The sequence below is a fragment of the Copadichromis virginalis genome, linkage group LG11, assembly GCF_057382275.1.
Source record: "Copadichromis virginalis isolate Kocher_CV1m ecotype Utaka linkage group LG11, C_Virginalis_male_GT1.1, whole genome shotgun sequence".
Taxonomy (NCBI): Eukaryota; Metazoa; Chordata; class Actinopteri; order Cichliformes; family Cichlidae; genus Copadichromis; species Copadichromis virginalis.
Genome location: NC_140628.1, coordinates 29999008 through 30018145, shown reverse-complemented (window position 1 = coordinate 30018145; position 19138 = coordinate 29999008). Strand labels below are relative to the sequence as shown.

Here is a 19138-nt window from a genome sequence, read left to right as displayed (position 1 = left end):
TACTTTCTGAAGTGCCTTGAGATGACTGTTGTTGTGATATACCGCTATCTAAATAAACTGAATTGAAACACTGACAGAAAATGGATGAATGTTTTCTCCACATTTACTGTGTTTATAGAGGCAGTAGATACCTACATGGCAGCACCAAAAGAATGAACAATTGAATTTTTGCTGAAACTGTCCCCTTAAAAAGTGCTCTCCAGTGCAAGTTTCAACAATGACTATTAAGAATAATACATATTTCACAATTATATTGTCTCTTTTGAATATATGAGGATTTTGCGTGCGATGAACCTAACTCAAATTGAATCTAGAAAAGAAAGTGTGATAAGCGTACCAGATACTCCTTGAACAGTAGATCTGGATCTTCATTAAAGTAGATCACCAGGCTTTTAAGAGTATGCTCCCTCTTTATGTCGATGTCATCACACTAATGCAAGGGTGAAAAACAAGGGTGAAATAAATGTAATTGATTGCATTTAATTGATGGGTTTATCATTAATACTGACCAAACTACTGATCGCCATGATATCCTTGATCTTTTGGCCCTTTGCTCCTTTGCTCCCCTCAAAAATTTGCATCAGCTTGTCTGTTAAGTTGTCCAGCTGAGCCAAGAACTTTGCCTGCAGGGGTTTTGTAGTGATCTGCAGGAACTCTGCATTCACCTGGAAATAAAACATACATAAATATAGTAAACTAGAAGTTAAGTAAATACAGACTGCTGAATCAACTGATTATGTATACAAATATTATCTCTAAAATCATGAAGGGAGTATTTGTTGTGTTTTCTGTATATGCGTGTCTGAAATGTACTGTATATATTAGTTTCAAATTCACAATTTTTAAACACACATTGGACAGTTTGGTGACGCCTGAGATGTGTATTTATGTGTTGGAAAAAATTTCTCTCTGAAATATATTCTCTGCGTGAGCAAATAGGACACTGAAAAATGGATTGTTCTGATTTGTTCTGTGTTGTTTGTTCTGAATGATTTTTGTACGTGTGATTTAACAATTTAGTCCATGTAGTAAAGCTACATGGACAATCTGAGTACGGACAGGGAAACCGAATAACACCTCTTATATGCCCGTGAGCCTGTCTAAAATGTTTCAACAACAAATACCTGCTAGATAATTCTAAACTGCAGCTTTTACATGTCCACATCCAACTACCTGAAAGAAAGAAAAATAAGACAATATCAGTGAAAAATAAGCTTATAGAATCCCAAAACTGTTTTACACAAGGGAAATGTGCTACTTACCAACACTTAAAAGTTGACAGATAACTTGGTGACTTAGTGATGTAAAAATGATGATCACACTTCAAAATTGATCACACTGTAAAATAAATCATATAACATTTTAATTGGTAAAAGAATAATTTCATGGTTTTTCTTTACTTGCTCCTTACAGTGTTCCCATAATAACATCATGAATATTTCCGTAATATAGGCAACAATAAAAGCTCTGGACACAGATAGAAGTGGCAGAGGTTCAATACAGTCAGAACAGTTATTAGTAGTCGTGTTTCGATTTTCTAGTTAAAAGAGAACATGAGAATAATGTCAACAAGTGACGATTTGTGAAAGGTTTCACTAATGATAATGTGTAAGTAAGAAACATGCATTTGAAAACAAATATATCCGCCTATGTTCCTTTTTTCATGAAAGTTTACGTTTGGAATGCAACAATTTCAACAAAAATGTGGGTAAAAAAGGCAGTAATTCTCCATGAAGAGAAATCGGTTAGATTTATTTTGAAGCGGTTTGGGCCAGTTTCACCTTATGTGAGCGCATGCTGCGACATATGCGCGTTCACGAGGCCGTGTTCTTCTTGAATTAGCTATAAGTTAAGTTAGGGGCTGGAAACGTTTCTGACCCAAAACGCTCACTGCATTTGTTAGGCGGCATGTCATCGTAGTTCTACACAGAGTCGTTCAATAATACCGGCCTGCATAATGATAAAGTATAGGGAGCGGGGAAACCTCCGAGGGCAATCCGATATGGGCTCACTGTCCCGGGGAATAACTTTCCGCGATGGCCCGCCACACTTCACTGGTTTCACAGTGCTCTCCCCTACAAACCAGGCGACTGTCATCCGTCTCTCCTTCCAACACTTCCCGCCTGCCAGGGTGGATATTTTTGAGAACTCCATTTTTGCATTTAGTGTGGATGAGAAAAATTGAGAAAACGCAGTGTCAAAGGTGTGCGCGTTTTTTGGCGTCACACTGTGCGCCACGTTATTGTTTCGGTGAAATTAATTTCTACAATAGGGGACTTAGACAAAATACTGTTAATTGTCCTCTCTGCAGTGTTTAAATGCTTACATATACACACAGTTACTGTCCCTCTACACATAGGTCTCAGTTCTGCTGCTATGCGCCATCTTTGTTTACTATTTCTCGCCGAGGCTTCTAGACTTCTGATTGGCCAACATTTCTACACGGTTAGGAATATATCGCCACCTGTTGCTTTGGCATGTTCCTAGCAGCGTTTTCCTTCAGTTTTGCGTTTACGTGTGGACGGGATTATTTCTTGAAATGAAAACGGAAAATCTCCGTTTACAAAAATACCCGTGCATGTGTAGACGTAGCCGAAATCTTTCATAATAATAAGTAGGTTTGAACATCACGGGAGTGCGCATTGTGCTGACTACAGTTACTCTTCCGGCCACATGGTTCGCTTTTGGTAGCACCCTCAGTAAACTATGCAGTGCTTTTAGAGACACCTCAAAACAATACGTTCTACTAGAAAATGGCATTATATGATAATAAGCACAGAATACCACATTATTTGATTATATTAAAAAAAAACAGTAAGAAAGAAGTTAGCTATAGGACATCATCTTTCATTGAGCACATGGCCGCTGGCTAGCTGCTGATAAGCTAGCACACGCTCTGAGTACTTAAAAGTTGGCAGCTACACAATTTCTCCTCTATAACAAGGCACTTTTGAAAAGACCTGTCTATATTGTCCAAAAATTAGTATCCAAGCAGAGAAGAGAATGGTAGCACCACCTAAAGTTCGAAAAACAACTATTAAAAGCTTCTATGATAAATAGCATTGCCATACATTCAGCTCATAAAGTAATACACAATTGGATATATGAAAAATAAAAATGTTACCTTACCTGAAGGTGTAGTTTTGTTCGAAAAGTACAGAGAGAGGCCAACAGCAGCTGCATTCATTCTGATGATCCTGAAAGAGCGCAAAATCTTCGGAGAGGGCGGGCTGTTGGGTAACTCAGCAACTTTGTGTTCTTGTGACAAATACCGTTTTGAGGGAGAATAATTTAGGTTCACCACACGAATAATAGTTGCAGTAACCCTGGAGTGCTACATTTGCGTTGAGTGAGATTAAAAAAAATGTTTAGGCTTAATGAGGGGCTTGAATTTTTTTCTTTGAGTTTACAAATGTGCAAGTGCAAAAATGTACTCCCCCTACCCCCAGTGCCCCAACAAACTCATTCATTTTGTGTTCAGAATCAGCCTGTGCTGGTTTTGAATAATTTTAGGTTTACACAAAGAAAATCAAATTGATTTGGTATTTTTTAATTGCATTTGTGAACAACTAACATAATTTGCATGTGTTCTTTGAAAGGAGGACCTGAATCTGTTTTTTGAGTGTGTAAACTAGATCCTGAGTTTCCTCACAGGATTGCCACTCAGTGTGGTCTTCAGCTGCTGTAGCCTGTTTGACTCTAACTTGATATGTGTTGCATTCAGAGATGCTCTTCTGCATACTTGCATTGAAATAAGTGGCTATTCGAGCTACTGTTGCCTTCCTATCAGCACAAAACATTCTGGCCATTCTCCTCTCAGCTCTGCCATCTCACTGAATACTTTCTTTTTTTTGGACCATTCTGTGTAAACCATAAAAAAAATGGTTTTGAGTCACTCAAAATACCCTTTCTAATTCTCTGTTTGAACATCAGGAGGTTTTCTTGACTATTTCAACATGTCTAAATGCACTGAGTTCCTGCCATGTGATTGGATCATTAGCATACTGCAATAACAGGTGTATCTAACAAAATAGGTGATAAGTCCCTTGAAGCATCTGTTGTTGTGATAAGTAAAACTGAATTTATTCAAGCATATGTTATGTAGCAAAACTGAACAATTTATGCGTTCAGAGAATAACACTACGACGATGGGTATGGAAACTTTTATGAAATTTATACATGCAATATAAAAGGTGCACAAAGGTTTTTGTTTTTTTTTACCAAATATTTCTATTATTTACAATATGGAATGCTGTGCTTAAAATGTATGAATATGTTTTCTAAATCGGGCCGTCTTGGTTTTTGTAACATCATCTGGTTTTTAGTCGTGAAAATGTGACTCACCGCAAACATTAGAGTATGCAGTCACATAAAAAGCGTCTGGACTTCTTTAAGTTGCTTCAAGCAACTTAAAGAAGTCCAGACGCTTTTTTTGCAAGCTCCTTTGACTACGATGACCTGGATGACTGAGAACCTTCACAGACGTTAGAGTACGCACATTTTTGTTGCTGATAGGGTCTCTTGAGTCTCATGACATGACACTATTAGCTGCCTAACGGAGTGTGAGACACATGATGTGAGGTTTTCATTTTTGATGAGACGGCTGTGAGATGTTTAGTTATATCTTGATAAAGAAAGTTTTATTTATTTTTTTTTAGATTATCTTGAAGTGCATAACTGTCAGAAATGTGTCACTTTGCAAAAAATGGCGATTTTGTAAAACTATTGTAGCTCTTGGCCTACTTACAACAAAAGAATAAAGACCAACAATAAAACCACAATTATGACCACAGACACTGGCAGACACACAAACAAGTGGTGCACACTGATTCTTACCGTCCGTTCTGTGTGAACATGGCCACTTAGAGCTGGGCGATATGAGATTTTTTCATATCACGATATGTTCTTTTCATTTCAGGCGATAACGATATCTATCACGATATAAGCCAAATAACTATATTTGTAAGATTTAAATGTGCCGTTGCTCACAAGTAAAATGTGAAATAATCAGCAGCTTGTTTTTATTTAAATATTTATTTCCCATAATAAGTTCAACAGGGTAGATGTACTTAAGGAACATGAGACTTTTTCAGATAAATAAAGGCAAATATTGCAAACTACACAAAAGGCAGCCGCTAAAGCGTTTAAGTTTCAAAATAGAACAAACGAAACAGACTAAATTGTCAATTCCACTTAGAAACAAAATATTAATTCTAAAAATAAATCTTAGTTTGTTTTACAGAAGAACAGACAAAACTGACTAACCTTTGTCAATATCAAATAAACTGAGAACTAAAAGGAAATTCTCAATCTCTCCTTGTTGTATAGCTTAGCTTTTCAAACAGTTTTAACAGTTACTTTAGTCTGACAAAAGCCGAATGACGAATTAGCGCTTCCAGTCAGAGACTGAGGCTACGTCCACACGTACACGGGTATTTTTGAAAACGGAGATTTTCCGTTTTCGTTTTAAAAAATAATCCCGTCCACACATAAAGGCAGAAATGAAGAAAAACGCTGCTATGAACATGCAAAAGCAGCAGGTGGCGCTAGATTCCTAACCGTGCAGAAATGTTGGCCAATCAGAAGTCTAGAATCCTCGGTGGGAAAAAGTAAACAAAGCTGGGGCATAGAAGCAGAACCGAGTCGTATGTGTGGAGGGACAGTAACTGTGTATATGTAAGCATTTAAACACTGCAGAGAGTAGAATTAACAGTATTGTAGAAATTCATTTCACCGAAACAATAACGTGGCGCACAGTGTGACGCATGCACCAGTTTATTGTATTTCCAGACTTGCTTTCGGCACAATTTACAGTGCACGCTACTCTGTTTTTTGTCAGACTTGAAATAGCCGAAATACCTTCACACTACGGAACTTCTTTGGCTCTTCCGTTCGACAATCTCTCCGGCATTGGAACCATCATCTGTTTTCTCTTCGGTCACGCTCGGTTGATTTTTCTAGTCGGCACACTCATTTCCTCCATTACGCGCTGGCTCCATTACCCGCTGGCTGTTTCCCAAACAAACACACGTGCGGCTTGGCACTTGTGCTGTACGTAACAAGTCACGCGACGTGACGCTGCGGCTGTGATTGGTTCGGCTCTGCGCTGCTTAATTTGGATTGGCTGACCTTTTTTTTTTTTTTTTAAGAGGACAAGAGCGGCGAGGTCTATCGCGATAGCTTAATTTCTCTATCGAGTAAAAGTTATATCGCGATACATATCGTTATCGTTCTATCGCCCAGCTCTATGGCCACTAGAGGCGTAGTACTTCGGTCAACTGAAAGACAAAAAGGTATTTTGTTAAGTTTAAAGTTAATCTTCTTGATGATATTGTTTTCTTCTTGGCTGTTGCAGATTGATGGCAGATTTAACCCTGACATATCATCAGTCACAAAGGATACTGTGGGAATGGCCGGGCAAGTATTGTCTGAGAAGAAAAAGTAAGGCGAAGACAAGACTCCTTTATCACAATAATGATAGAGACCTTACTTAAAGAGATTTTTTTTAAGAGCAATGAAAAATTGAGCCTGAGGCTTGTTGCAGTTATCCCAGTGTGTGTTTACCCTCACCACAAGGCTCAATGTTTAAATCCCCACTGGTCTTATTAAGGATGAAAGAATGATTCATTGTATGATGTGAAAACGTTACAGAATCCGGAGCAGCTAGCCTCGGCTTCCTGCTCCTCCTGGTCCACAGAACAGTTTGAAACTGCTTTGTGAGTGATAAAGAAAGGACAGGCAGTCCTCAGTGATACATTACATATATAACCTAATTATATGTGGTGAATCTGACATTATGATAAACATACAGCATATTTCATAGCCTGCTTTATAGTCTTACTAAAAATATTCTCACCACTTTTTACATTTGCTGTCACTTTGATTTCAATGTACTGAACAGCAAGGAAGCATCGACTGTAAAATTCTAGGTCGCCAACAATGTTTAATAGTTTGACTGGCAGCCAGTTCTGATACCGATGTACTGTTGGTTTATTTTTGTTGTTAGTTTCCCCCTTAAAAAAAAAGAGAAATAATCATCATTCAAAAAGGCAACAAAATTGCTTTTAAGGCTTTCAATTCTTTATTAATTAAATGTGAGCTAGTATAAAATTGTTGTAATACAACAGTAGCAATTGCCATAAGGAAAAGTCATATTTTTGTTTTTTGCCAGTAGCAGCCAAAAAAGCCAATCTACTAAGGAGACTTAGTTCTGTCTCTGACTTGAATTTTTGCAGTTGTTAATATACCAGACAGTCAACTGCCTTAGAGGAAAAAGATAAATCCAAAAAAACACTAACTCATTTACCAGTGATTCACTCTTTCACCAGGTACATGTCAACCCTTTTCACAGAATCCACATTTTTCTAAATTTCTTCTACTTTTCCTTAAGGCCCTGAACATGTACTGTATCTCATTTGGTTCTTTAGGACTTTTGAGTTGGATCTGAAATGGCAGTTCTCAAATTATGCTGGGATTGTGGTCCAGAGTAAAACATCAAACCTTGGTCAAATGAAAAGAGGCAGTGTAGGTCAGAAAATAAAGTGAACCATGGTTTAGTTTTATTCTGGTGTAAAAATATTTTCTTGGGTGGTTTGAACCTTTGGACCAACAGCAAGGCAAAACAGGCTAACATCAGAACCAAAAGGAAAAGAATCAACTACAGTAACACATAAGACATGTTTGAGGTCTAAAATATGAGTCAACAATGCTATTAAAATAAACTAATGCCATTGCCGTGACCTTCTAGCTATTTTTTGGAAGGGCAGGAGAGAAAGGATACCAGGAGGTGGGAGTGGTGAGTATTATGCTTGAAGTTGGTGCTGCAGGGAGTGTTACTATTCTGACAACAAAATTAATCGGTTCATTTTTCTACATTAGTGTAAACAATAAATAAAAATTTATTTCATTTAATAATTTCCTATTCATGCCATCTACAGACAAACTGATGTCAAGTGCACAGACATATTGCCCATAGGTCATGACAACAGGACACTGGTATGTCATGTGCATTTCTTTATCTAAGTAAGTTTTATGATAGTGGACATATTTACTTGGCGGGTGTAATTCTTGGGTCTGAAATTTACTATTTTCTTAGGTAATCGTTTTTTCAAGTTTCAAATTGGTGTTACCCTCTATTCTAATAAACCCAAAATATAATAATAATGATAATAATAATAAACAATAATTTCCTGTGATGTAAAATAAGGAAAGGCAGAACATTTGGGTGAAAACCATATTTTGCCTTTATTTTTATTTTTTAGGATCACTTTAATTTTCCTGACTGCTCCTCGTTTGACTTTAAAAAAAAAAAAAAATTTGTCTGTTGTCAAGTTGTTAAAAAATGGCAAATCAATTTTGGATTATTTATTGCTTTGTTTGTGGCATAAACAAACTCAAAAGGTCAATACCACGATTACAGCGCTAGACAGCAATTTGCAATCAAGAGAGATTTTTGAGAGTAAATATCTGGGTCACAGAAAGACTTGTCGTAGACGTACATGCTGGAAAAGTCAAATCAAAACCACTGAGCAATACACAGGTAATCTGCAATCAAGCCCTCATTTCCAAAGGACAAGTGACTTCTGTGAACAAATTAAGCAGAAGGACAAAGAATTTGCCAGCACCAAAATCATTACCATCAGAAGCTGAGATGGATGTTACCATTTTATTATAACCGCCATCTTTTTTCTTTCATTTTGTCTCTTTTTTTCCTTCTAGGTTTGTCTCAATATCTCTCTCATATTATTCTCTTTTTTTATACGTATATTGCAGTTTTTTTCCGTTTAATTTGCATGTTTTCTCCATTGTGTCACTAACGATAGACACAGTAAATTGATATTAGAGAATAAACTACTGCATATTTCAATACAAAAAAGGTCGAGCATTCGATGATAATTTGTAAACAAAACAAATAAAAAAAAACCCCACATAAAATACAATTCTCTAAAGACCAATGTGACATTAAAAAAATGTGACCATTTAAAAGTCCAAAACACAAAGATTTGTGAATCAAAATGAAATACAGCAGAAAAGACTAACAGGTCCTAACAATGGAAGCTGGAATTTGAATTCATTTTTGCCACAAGTTACTTCAGTAATAAATAACCAGTCGCTATGATTAGTGATTTTTTTTTCTTATGTTGCAGCTTTAACAGACATACTTGTCTGTCTAGACTTGTAGTCAAGACCGCCTAAACCAAGACCAGAGGGTATCGAGGCCGAGACCAAGACCAAGACAGACCGAGTCAAGACCAAGACAAAGTCGAGACGAGACCAAGACCGAGACAAAAAAGTCTTTAAACTGCAGCCAGATGCTGCTTCGTTTACGGGTCCTCAGGCATATTTATGTGTTTTTGGGATGCACTCGTACATCCCTCCTCACCGCTGTCTACTGTCTCACTCACTTACTGAGAGGACAGACGCACGCTCCACTTGACTGTCGCGTCTCTCACCCTCTGTTTTTCACATAATGATATTATCCTATATCCTCACATGTGATTGGCCACAATATGGAGGGATTGGAGCATAGCTGAGCCACTGTGTGAGAGCTGAGCGGCGAAAGGAAATTAAGTGAGGAGCCGGCTCTCGCTCAATGGGAGTCGACTCTTGTGATTCACTACAAAGCACTCTCGAAGCACGGCTCTTAGAGCTGATGCTTTTGCGCATGACACATTATCGCACGTTACGCTGTGTGTCATGGATACTGTTGACTCCAAATCTCCCGACCACTATGTCGATCTGAGACAGCAAGACCGAGACAGTGAGACCAAGACAAGACCTAGACCACGTAAAAGTCTCAAAGACATCCAACTCTAGCATACTGATTAGTCTCCATGAAGCTACAGTATGCTCTTTTGTCAGCTGGAGGAAAGATAGGAGACAGAGATAAAGCTATTTCTGCATCTGTACTTTCAGAAAGTACAGAACATGCACTTTAAACCATCGATGGGATTATGACGACTGAATATATTAAAACCTCATCTGTTGTGAAATTAACAAAACTAAAGACTTACAGTTCAAAAGTCTTGAGCCACCCCTCATTTTTACTTTCACTTTTATCTGGATGTCCTAAAAACACCCTGAAAAGCCTTCAGTTAATCCAAAATGCTGCAGTAAGAGTCCTGACAGGGACTAGAAAGAGAGAGCATATTTCTCCTGTATTGGCTTCCCTTCACTGGCTTCCTGTTAAATTGAATTCAAAATCCTGCTCCTCACATAAAAGGTCTTAAATAATCAGGCCCCATCTTATCTTAATGACCTTGTAGTACCATATCACCCCATTAGAGCACTTCGCTCTCGCTCTGCAGGCCTACTTGTTGTTCCTAGAGTATTTAAAAGTAGAATGGGAGGCAGAGCGTTCAGTTTTCAGGCCCCTCTTCTGTGGAACCAGCTTCCAGTTTGGATTCGGGAGACAGACACTATCTCTACTTTGAAGATTAGGCTTAAAACTTTCCTTTTTGCTAAAGCATATAGTTAGGGCTGGACCAGGTGACCCTGAATCCTCCTTTAGTTATGTTGCAACAGGTGTAGGCTGCCGGGGGATTCCAATGATGCATTGTTTTTCCTTTTCAGTCACCTTTCTCACTCACTATGTGTTAATAGACCTCCCTGCATTAAATCGTACTTGTTATTAATCTCTGTCTCTCTTCCACAGCATGTCTTTTATCCTGTCTTCCTTCTCTCACCCCAACCGGTCACAGCAGATAGCCCCGCCCCTCCCTGAGCCTGGTTCTGCCGGAGGTTTCTTCCTGTTAAAAGGGATATATGAGATATAAGGGATTATGCTATATAAATCAAATTGAATTGAATTTATTTTTTATTTTGATCCCATGCAGACAGGCTTTCTAAAAAAATTTAAGTGGTCTTGAATGACAGTTCTTCAGGCTTTTTTGAGGCTTTTCATAGTTTTTCATTGGATATTGGCTGCTGTTTCACTAATTTTCAGTTCAGTCATTGTACCTGTCCATTCTCAGAGGAAGACACCTAACTCAAGGTCTAAACAAGTTTTGTGTCAGTTTTGACATGTATCAAATTGTATTTTTCCACCAAAAAGGTAATTTCCAAAGAGCTATTAGCTGGAAATGTGGCATATCTTAGCATGGTGTGCAGTGTATCCTAAAAAGAAAAAAAATATAGAGGAACATAGGACAAGTGGAGGATAAAAGAAGAAGCGCCAGGTCAAAAACTACAATGTCTACAGTAGAAAAACAATATCTGAAAGGCAAGTTGTACAAAAAAGGAACAAAACCCAGCAAACACCTGATACAGGACCGTCAGTTGTTCCAGCTGTTACTTGTTGAAACAACAAAAATGGTCTCATTGGCAGAGTGGCTGTCAAGACGGTATTCTTAAAGAAGAGAAACAGGGAGACAGGGCTGAGACATGCCAAATTACGCAAGAACTGGCTCCAAGTTTAAGTTTCTGGAAAGGTACTGTCAGATTTTGATCCACTATGCATCTGACTGGTAACAGGTACATTTTTCAGCATGACATTGATGCCAAAGACACTGCCAATGCAGTAAAAGCATACCTGGATAGAAAAACACACAGTGGAACACTATCAGTCATGGTTGCCCTCCCCACAGCCCAAACCTCAGCATTATTGAAGCAGTGTAAGATTATCTTGACAGAGAACAGAACAAAAAGCGGGCAACATCCACATAAAATCATTGGAATGTCAAGGTCAAGGTCAAGGTCAGATTTATTTATATAGCACATTTCCAACAGCCGATGCTGCACAAAGTGCTTAACAATAACAATAAAATTAAAAACTACAGTGTAATACAATAATAACAATAGAAACAATAAAATAGAAGAATTGAAACAATACTAACTAATTCCGATAAATCCAAAATGCTTGGGTCATAATGTGTTAAAAGCCAGAGCGTAAAAGTGTGTCTTTAGTAAAGATTTAAATTGCTCAAGAGTTTGAGCAGATCTAATATTAAAGGGGAGACTATTCCAAAGTCTGGGACCTGCCACAGAGAAGGATCTATCACCACAAGATTTGAGGTTAGTCCGTGGAATGGACAACAATAGTTTTGAACTAGATCTCGTGGGTTTTCCTGGAGCATAGGCAGAGAGGAGCTCTGACAAGTAGGGGGGGGCTCGGGCGTTGAGTGACTTAAAAACAAAAAGTAAGAGTTTAAATTGGATCCTGTAGGGGACAGGGAGCCAGTGTAAAGAGGCTAAAATTGGGGTTATATGCTCTCTCCGTTTGGTACCGGTTAGCAGGCGAGCAGCAGCATTTTGAACCATCTGGAGGCGATGGATGGTGGCATGATCTAGGCCATAATACAATGAATTGCAGTAGTCCAATCTGCAAGTAAGAAAAAGGTGGATGATACGCTCGAAGACGTCAGCCGGAAGGTATGGCTTTATCCTGGCTAGCTGTCTTAGCTGAAAAAAACAGGACTGAACTACTGCACTCACCTGCTTATTCAATTTAAAAGAGCCATCAATGTAAACTCCGAGGTTTTTTACATGTGTTTTACAATACGAGGAGAGGGTACCCAACGTGCTGTCGATATGATTGAAATTGCCAAAAATGACAACCTCAGTTTTGTTTTCGTTTAGCTGTAAAAAATTTAATGATAACCACTGTTTAACGTCGTCAAGGCAGCGTAATAAGAGCTGCGGTTGATCTGATCCTGATTTTAAAGGTAGATAAATCTGTAGATCATCCGCAAAGCAATGAAATGAAATGCTGTACCGCGAGAAGATGGAGCCCAATGGCAGCAAATAGAGTGCGAAGAGGGCGGGACCCAAAATAGAGCCTTGAGGAACGCCGTATTTAAGAGGAGCTAATTTGGAGTTGTGGGGGCCCATATTGACATAAAAGAACCTTTCTGTCAAGTAGGAGCGAAACCACTGAAGGGCAGATCCTTTTAGGCCAGCATGCGATTCTAGCCGTGATAACAGGATGTCGTGGTCAACCGTGTCAAAAGCTGCTGACAAGTCCAACAGTAAAAGGGCAGCAGGGCTGCCAGAATCCATAGTTAAGAGAATATCGTTAAAAATCCTTAAAAGTGCTGTCTCAGTGCTATGTAATGATTTAAAACCAGATTTAAATTTTTCTGAGATCATATTAGAATCGAGGTGTGCCTGCAACTGTAGATAGACCACTTTCTCCAAAACTTTAGATAGAAAAGGAAGCTTTGAGATGGGCCTGTAATTAGACAGAACAGTTGGGTCCAGGTTTTGTTTTTTAAGAAGAGGCTGAACTACAGCTTGTTTGAAGCATAGTGGGACGCAGCCTGTAGTAAGGGACGTATTAATCAATTTCAGAATAAAAGGGCCAACAATATTAAAAGTGTTTTTGAGCAGACTCGGGGGAAGAGAATCAGAGGGGCAGTGTGATGATCTTAGGCCACTAACTATCGCGGTCAGGTCCTTAAGGGAGACGGGATCAAACTGCTCTAAGACAGCTGAACACACAGGTGGAGGGCTTTGAACTGAGACAACAGACAACGAAACAAGGGCCCTAATCGATAAGATCTTGTTATTGAAAAATGCTAAAAAATCATCGCACATACTTGGTGAAGAAGTAACTCCAGGATTATCACATAAACTAAAAAAGCGATTAAGAATGTTAAAAAGTACCTGAGGCCTATGACCGTTTGCTGATACTAAGTTTGAGACAAATTGTGTTTTTGCAGTTTTTACAGCTTCTTGATAAGCAGAGAGACGAGTCCTTAAAATCTGTAAGGAAACATACAATCTGTCCTTTTTCCATCTCCTTTCAGCGCGTCTGTAGTCGCGTCTGAGGGAGCGGGTGTAATCGTTCAACCACGGTTCTGATGAATTCTTAGCGCGCACAGTTCTGAATGGTGCAATAGAGTCCAAGATATAAGTGCAAGTAGAATGAAGAATAGCCGAGAGGTCCTCAACATTTTTACAATTGGAGTTCAATATTCCAGAGTCCATAAAGGCAGCAGAAAAGGCAGGTGCTGTTAGTACATTAAGCGCTCGCTTTTTGCGCAGTGGGGCGTTCGACTTGTCCATTGAGCAGCGCAGTGTTAGAGTGAACAACACAGGAAGATGATCGGAAATGCGTAATTCGGATATATCCGTGATGCACACTTCCAACCCGTGGGAAAGCACCAAGTCCAGTATGTGACCTTTTTCGTGCGTGGGACCAGAAACCCACTGGGTCAAGTTAAAGGAATCAATAATATTTAAAAAGTCCTTGACCAAAAGTTTCGAATCACAACAGACATGAATATTAAAATCGCCAAGGATCAAAAAGCTGTCGTATTTAAGAGCGATTCCAGCCATAAAATCAGAAAACTCTTTGATAAAATCCTTATTAAACTTGGGAGGGCGATATATGAGGGCACACAGCAGAGGCGCAGCAGGATTAAGGTGTCATTCAAAATATTCCTGAAGACTATTTAAAGAAATTAAAAGAACACCTGGCTTGGACAGTTCAGGTTGTGTTGAAAAATAAAGGTGCTCATACCAGATATTGGCTTGTTAGAATTGTACAAATTCAGTTTTTGTCTTATATACTGTATTTCCAGGAATTTTTGCATGTTTGCATGTATCACTCAATTTCCTGAAATAGTGTTGTCTCAAAACTTGTGCACTTTAGTACCCAAAAAAAAAAAAAAAATACATTTAACCAACTAATATTTTAGTGTGACTAGCAAGGGCAGGGACATTTAAATGTCGCTGTTAAATATGCAATCACAAGAAAGATAAATTATGAAATCCACTTTCACTATATTCGTGTATACAGTGTCTGGTTGGTGAGTGCAGAATAAACTAATTTCCCACATTTCCAGCTAAATTTAAAGAAATGAGAGGTGCATCATTGTCATCTCAGGGCTTTGATTACTACTCTTAGGATTAGGATCAGTCTGAGTCCGGGTTTTAGTCATCATTTCTTATAATTTACAGGTATCATATGCATGTTATATTTTAAACAGTGAATAGCTCATTCATTCAAATAACCTACAGATTAAGCAACAAATAAAAATAGTCATGAATAAAGACCTTGTTTCTATAACAGCTATGACTTTATCGTACACTCTGGCAACACTTGCAGCTTTCAGCTTGTGGTTTTTGATGAAGTTCACTCTTCTGTTTTTGCTAATAAGAACAACTCGTCTGCTTTTCTAAGTAACTGCTGTTTCATCTAGTCTATGACAGAAGTGCAGAAGCTGCACTTCAGCTGTAAGAGATTGGGAAGCAGAAGATGAGCTGCCAGCTTCTATTACCAATCCACGTCACCAGGTATTCACAGTGTCATTCAGAATTTAGAGCATGCACGGTCAGCGGGAACATCTCAACAGGAGACAGCTTGTCGAATTTAAAAATGCACTCCTTCCAATTAAGAGGCATATTAAGATGGTGTGATTGAGTACTCTGTGACTAATCCCCTGACATTAGTTTGAGCTACTGTGCAGGAGTTAGTCATCATTTTGACTGCTCATCACAGAAACTTCCTCCTTTCTTTTTTTTTTTTTTTTTGCATTATTCTAATACTATTTTAATCAATCAAGTTTTTTTAAGTGTGAAATGTCAGGTTCCCAGAGCCTAGTCTGACATATTCAGTCTCTACACTTCAAATAGCAAAGATTCAAATTTCATTGGAAAAGCTGAAACCAGTGAATGTTTCAGATTTTCTGCAGATCAAATACATGGATGCCTGAACAGTTAATAGGCAAATCTTAGTGATGATGTTATCATATTAGTGCTGCACCAAATAATTACTTTCATTATCACTTAATCTGCATACTGATGGAAAATGTCCGTAACGATTCACGGGGCACAGAGCGTGCCTTCAAAGGTCTTTTAACTTGAAGCCTTGCAACTCTAATAACGCATCATTGCTTTCTTACTCAAGTACCCCTTCAGTTCAGTCAAATTTCATTCAGTTTCATTTATAAAGCACTGATTTACAAACTTTTATAAAGCAAAGTAAAGATCCTACAATATTAGAAGGAAAAACCCCAACAATTGAATGATCAGACTATGAGCAGCACTTGCCAAAAGTGGGAAAGAAAAACTCCCTTTTAACAGGAAGAAGCCTCTGAGGAGAACAGGGCAGAGGACAAAGAACAAACGATGGGAGACAGACGGCACCATTTAATGACTTATACCAGCTTACAAAACTAGAGTGGAAAAGAAGTGTGTAGTGCATCATGAAAAGTCCCCCAGCATAGCGGTCCCCAACCTTTTTTGCGCCACGGATCAGTTCATGCTCGACAAGTTATTTTCACGAACCCTCCTTTAAGGTGTCGTAGATAAATACAACAAAATAAAACCAGTACCGGTACCAAAAAAAAAGAAGATTTATTCATAACACACGGGAAAAGACCCAGGGAAACCGAGTTAACTATAAAAACGATTTTAAAAAATGATGGTAAAAACTGATAAAAACCCTGAAAACCATCAACTTCACACCCGAGTCTCAACTCTCACAGCCCGGTGCCAAACAACTCACAGACCATGGCCCGGAGTTGGGGACCGCTGCCCCTGCAGATTGGGCCTAATGCATGAAAAATAAGGAATTGTTTGGGTCTACCTGTGTCAGGCGTTGTGTGGAGGCGAGGAAGAAGGAACCCAAACGCAGGACTAGCAGGTAGGTGAAGGTTTATTATAGGGAGTGGGTGAACAGAGGGTGAACGAACACTGACTGGCTAGACAACTGAACGGCTGACTGAACTGAGGGAACACACGGGAAGGACAACGTAACATCAATGACACGACAGTGAACGAATAGAAACAGAGGACTTAAATACACAGACTGGTGAGGATGATAATGAAAGACCGGTGAGTACCCAGCTGAACATAATCTGACTAATGATACGTGGGAATAACTGGAACACAATACGCAGGCGGTATGCTGGCACAGAAAACAGATGTGAAAATAAACTGAAGATGACAAAACGGAAAACACTGGGTCAACGACCCAGGAACCCTGACAACCTGATCTGGTCCTAACGCTCACCTGGAGACCGCTGGAAGCACTGTGAGAATCATGTTCTTTGATTTCTCCAGTGCCTTCAACACTATTCTTCCCTCGGTTCTGAAGGACAAGCTGGAGAACTCTGGAGTGGACCATCACCTCACTACCTGGATTTTGGACTACCTCACCGACCGACCACAGTATGTGAGGACTCAGGGCTGTGTGTCGGACAGGGTCGTCTGCAGTACGGGGGCCCCACAGGGAACGGTTCTGGCTCCGTTCCTCTTCACCATCTACACTGCAGACTTCTCCCACAATTCCACCCAGTGCTTCCTGCAGAAGTTCTCTGATGACTCTGCAATAGTCGGCCTCATCACTGATGGGGACGACAAGGAGTACAGAGGACTGACTCAAGACTTTGTGGACTGGTGCCAGCTGAACTACCTCCAGATCAACGCCAGTAAAACCAAGGAGCTGGTGGTAGACTTCCGCAGGCACAAGCATTCTCCACTGCAACCACTGACCATCCAGGGTATGGACATTGAGGCTGTGGACAGCTACAGGTACCTTGGTGTTCATCTGAACAACAGACTGGACTGGACTCATAACTCAGATGCCCTCTACAGGAAAGGGCAGAGCAGGTTGTACCTGCTGCGGAGACTCAGGTCGTTTGGGGTGGAGGGCCCACTCCTGAAGACCTTCTATGACTCTGTGGTGGCTTCTGCTATCTTTTATGGTGTGGTCTGCTGGGGCGGCAGCATCTCTGCTGGGGACAGGAAGAGACTGAACAGGGTGATCCGAAGGGCCAGCTCTGTTCTAGGATGCCCTCTGGACCCAGTGGAGGTGGTGAGTGACAGGAGAACGGCGGCTAAGCTGTCATCCCTGTTGGACAACATCTCCCACCCCATGCAGCAGACTGTGACAGCACTGAGCAGCTCCTTCAGTGGGAGACTGCGGCACCCACGGTGTGGGACGGAGAGATTTCGCAGGTCTTTCCTCCCCACTGCTGTCAGACTCCACAACAAAGACTTTAACTGAACAAACACACACATCCACACATGTGCAATAACACTAAGTGCAATAATCTTTTCTGGCATCGTTGTATTTTTACTCAGTTGTATATAGCATTCGTATTCTATTTTTATCTTATTGTATATTTTTATTCTATTTTATTCTACTGTATATAGTATATTATTTTATTCTATTCTATACAGTTGTGTACTGTATTTATTCTTATTGTATTCTAATTTTTGCGTCATAACTTTTGCACTGTCCACTTCCTGCTGTGACAAAACAAATTTCCCACGTGTGGGACTAATAAAGGTTATCTTATCTTATCTTATCTTAACTATAAAAAGTAAAGTTTTAAGCCTTATCTTAAATGCAGAGAAAGTGTCTGTCTCCTAAAACCAAAACTAGGTGCTGGTTCCACATGAGTAGGACCCCCCCCCCCCCCCCCCCCCTAGTTTTAAATACCCTAAGAACCAATAATAAGCCAGTGGTCTGAGAGCAAGGTTCTCTATTGGGGTGACGGTGCCTGATTATTCAGGGCCTTGTATGTGAAGGAAAGGGTTTGAAATTTAAAATCCTTCCTCTCAGATTTAACAGGGAACGAGTGAAGAGAAAATGCCAGAAAGAAATACATAAGTGTCACATTGAGACACATTGAAGGACACATGCTGGTCAAAAATGACTCCAAAATCTTTCACAGTGTTATCATTAGTGGTCAAGCTAATGCCATTTATAGGGCTGACTATAATAGCCTCAGTTTTGTTCAAATTTAGAACAAAAAATTTAGAGGCCATCAAGATGTTTATGTCTGTAATGCATGCAAAGCTACATGCAATGTCTGAAAAGAAAAAAGAAGGAGATCTTCAAAGCATTCCAGATCATAAAAACTCCTGTTGGTGGACCATTTTTCCTGAAATCTGGCTCGCTGCATCTTTCTAAGTTAGTGATGAACTATAGCTCAGAAAAGAACTTCCAACAGTCCACAGAGGGAAAGTCATAGGTCCATTTCATATCTCACATGACGTCCAAACTCATCTGACCTGCAAATCGATTGAGGCGTTCCACACAATTAAGGTCGTCAGAGTCCTTTAAGTTCTGTTTTGAGGAACGAGGCAGAGTTTAAGAGAGTAGAGCGAGGACAGAAATAAGTGGAGCTGAGTAATATGGATAAAATCAATATGATGTTATTAATAAAAGTGAAAGTAGAGACCA

At 39.5% G+C, this 19138-nt stretch overlaps 1 protein-coding gene and 1 long non-coding RNA gene across 2 annotated transcripts in view; both read right to left on the bottom strand.

The window, feature by feature from the left end:
- LOC146699009 (uncharacterized) overlaps positions 1-680 on the bottom strand; it is a 1876-nt gene extending 1196 nt beyond the window's left edge. Inside the window, exons 1-2 of the mRNA XM_085471928.1 lie at positions 510-680; positions 338-430 (exon numbers count right to left, since the gene is read on the bottom strand). Of these exons, the coding sequence (XP_085328054.1) occupies positions 338-430; positions 510-680 (264 nt within the window). The remainder of the gene's footprint in view (positions 1-337; positions 431-509) is intronic.
- Positions 681-1072: 392 nt separating this feature from the next.
- On the bottom strand, positions 1073-3297 carry LOC146699008 (uncharacterized). The gene is made up of 3 exons (XR_014922741.1): positions 3130-3297; positions 1263-1338; positions 1073-1173 (listed from the first exon to the last, which is right to left on the bottom strand). It is a non-coding gene; the product is annotated as an uncharacterized LOC146699008 (long non-coding RNA).
- Positions 3298-19138: the final 15841 nt, after the last annotated feature.